The 757-nt window shown below is 51.1% G+C and overlaps 1 protein-coding gene across 1 annotated transcript in view; it reads left to right on the forward strand.

Annotated features, from left to right (window-relative positions):
* Positions 1-86: 86 nt before the first annotated feature.
* Positions 87-757, forward strand: part of DNMT1 (DNA (cytosine-5-)-methyltransferase 1) — a 60728-nt gene continuing 60057 nt past the window's right edge. The window contains exon 1 of the mRNA XM_011954870.1: positions 87-148. Within this exon, the coding sequence (XP_011810260.1) occupies positions 105-148 (44 nt within the window). The 5' untranslated portion in view covers positions 87-104. The remainder of the gene's footprint in view (positions 149-757) is intronic.

The following is a 757-nucleotide window of genomic DNA, read 5'->3' on the forward strand; positions in this document are numbered from 1 at the left end:
CTCGGCCTCCCAAAGTGCTGGGATTACAGGCTTGAGCCACCGCGCCCGGCCAACTACTACTTTTTTATTTTGAGATGGAGTCTCGCTCTGTCACCCAGGCTGGAATGCAGTGGCGTGATCTCAGCTCACTGCAACCTCCACTTCCGGGGTTCAAGTGATTCTCCTGCCTCAGTCTCCTGAGTAGCTGGGATTACAGGTGCACACCACCATGCCTGGCTAATTTTTGTGTTTTCAGTAGAGTTGGGGTTTCTCCATGTTGGCCAGGCTGATCTCGAACTCCTGACCTCAAGTGATCCACCCGCCTCAGCCTCCCAAAGTGCTGGGATTATAGTCAAACCACTTCTTAACCAGTTAGTGGGTATATATCTTCTTGAATCATCTGTGCCAGTATCCTCCCAAGATAAAACTTGATTTAAAATGGAATGGAAGTGAAGTTACGAAAGTACCTGGCTTCATGATGTTAGACCCAATTCAGAGAAGTTTGGGCCCGGCCTTCCTTTTTTATTCCTTTTTTTTTATTTTGTAGAGATGGAGTCTTGCCATGTTGCTCAGGCTGGTCTTCGATTCCTGGCCTCAAGCGATCCTCCTGCCTCAGATTCCCAAAGTGTTGGGATTACAGGTGTGAGCCACTGTGCCCGGCCTGCCCAGCCTTCTTGAAAACATGGCTGGCCGGGCGCGGTGGCTCAAGCCTGTAATCCCAGCACTTTGGGAGGCCGAGACGGGCGGATCACGAGGTCAGGAGATCGAGACCATCCTG

Source organism: Colobus angolensis, unplaced genomic scaffold (assembly GCF_000951035.1).
Source record: "Colobus angolensis palliatus isolate OR3802 unplaced genomic scaffold, Cang.pa_1.0 Scaffold39, whole genome shotgun sequence".
Taxonomy (NCBI): Eukaryota; Metazoa; Chordata; class Mammalia; order Primates; family Cercopithecidae; genus Colobus; species Colobus angolensis.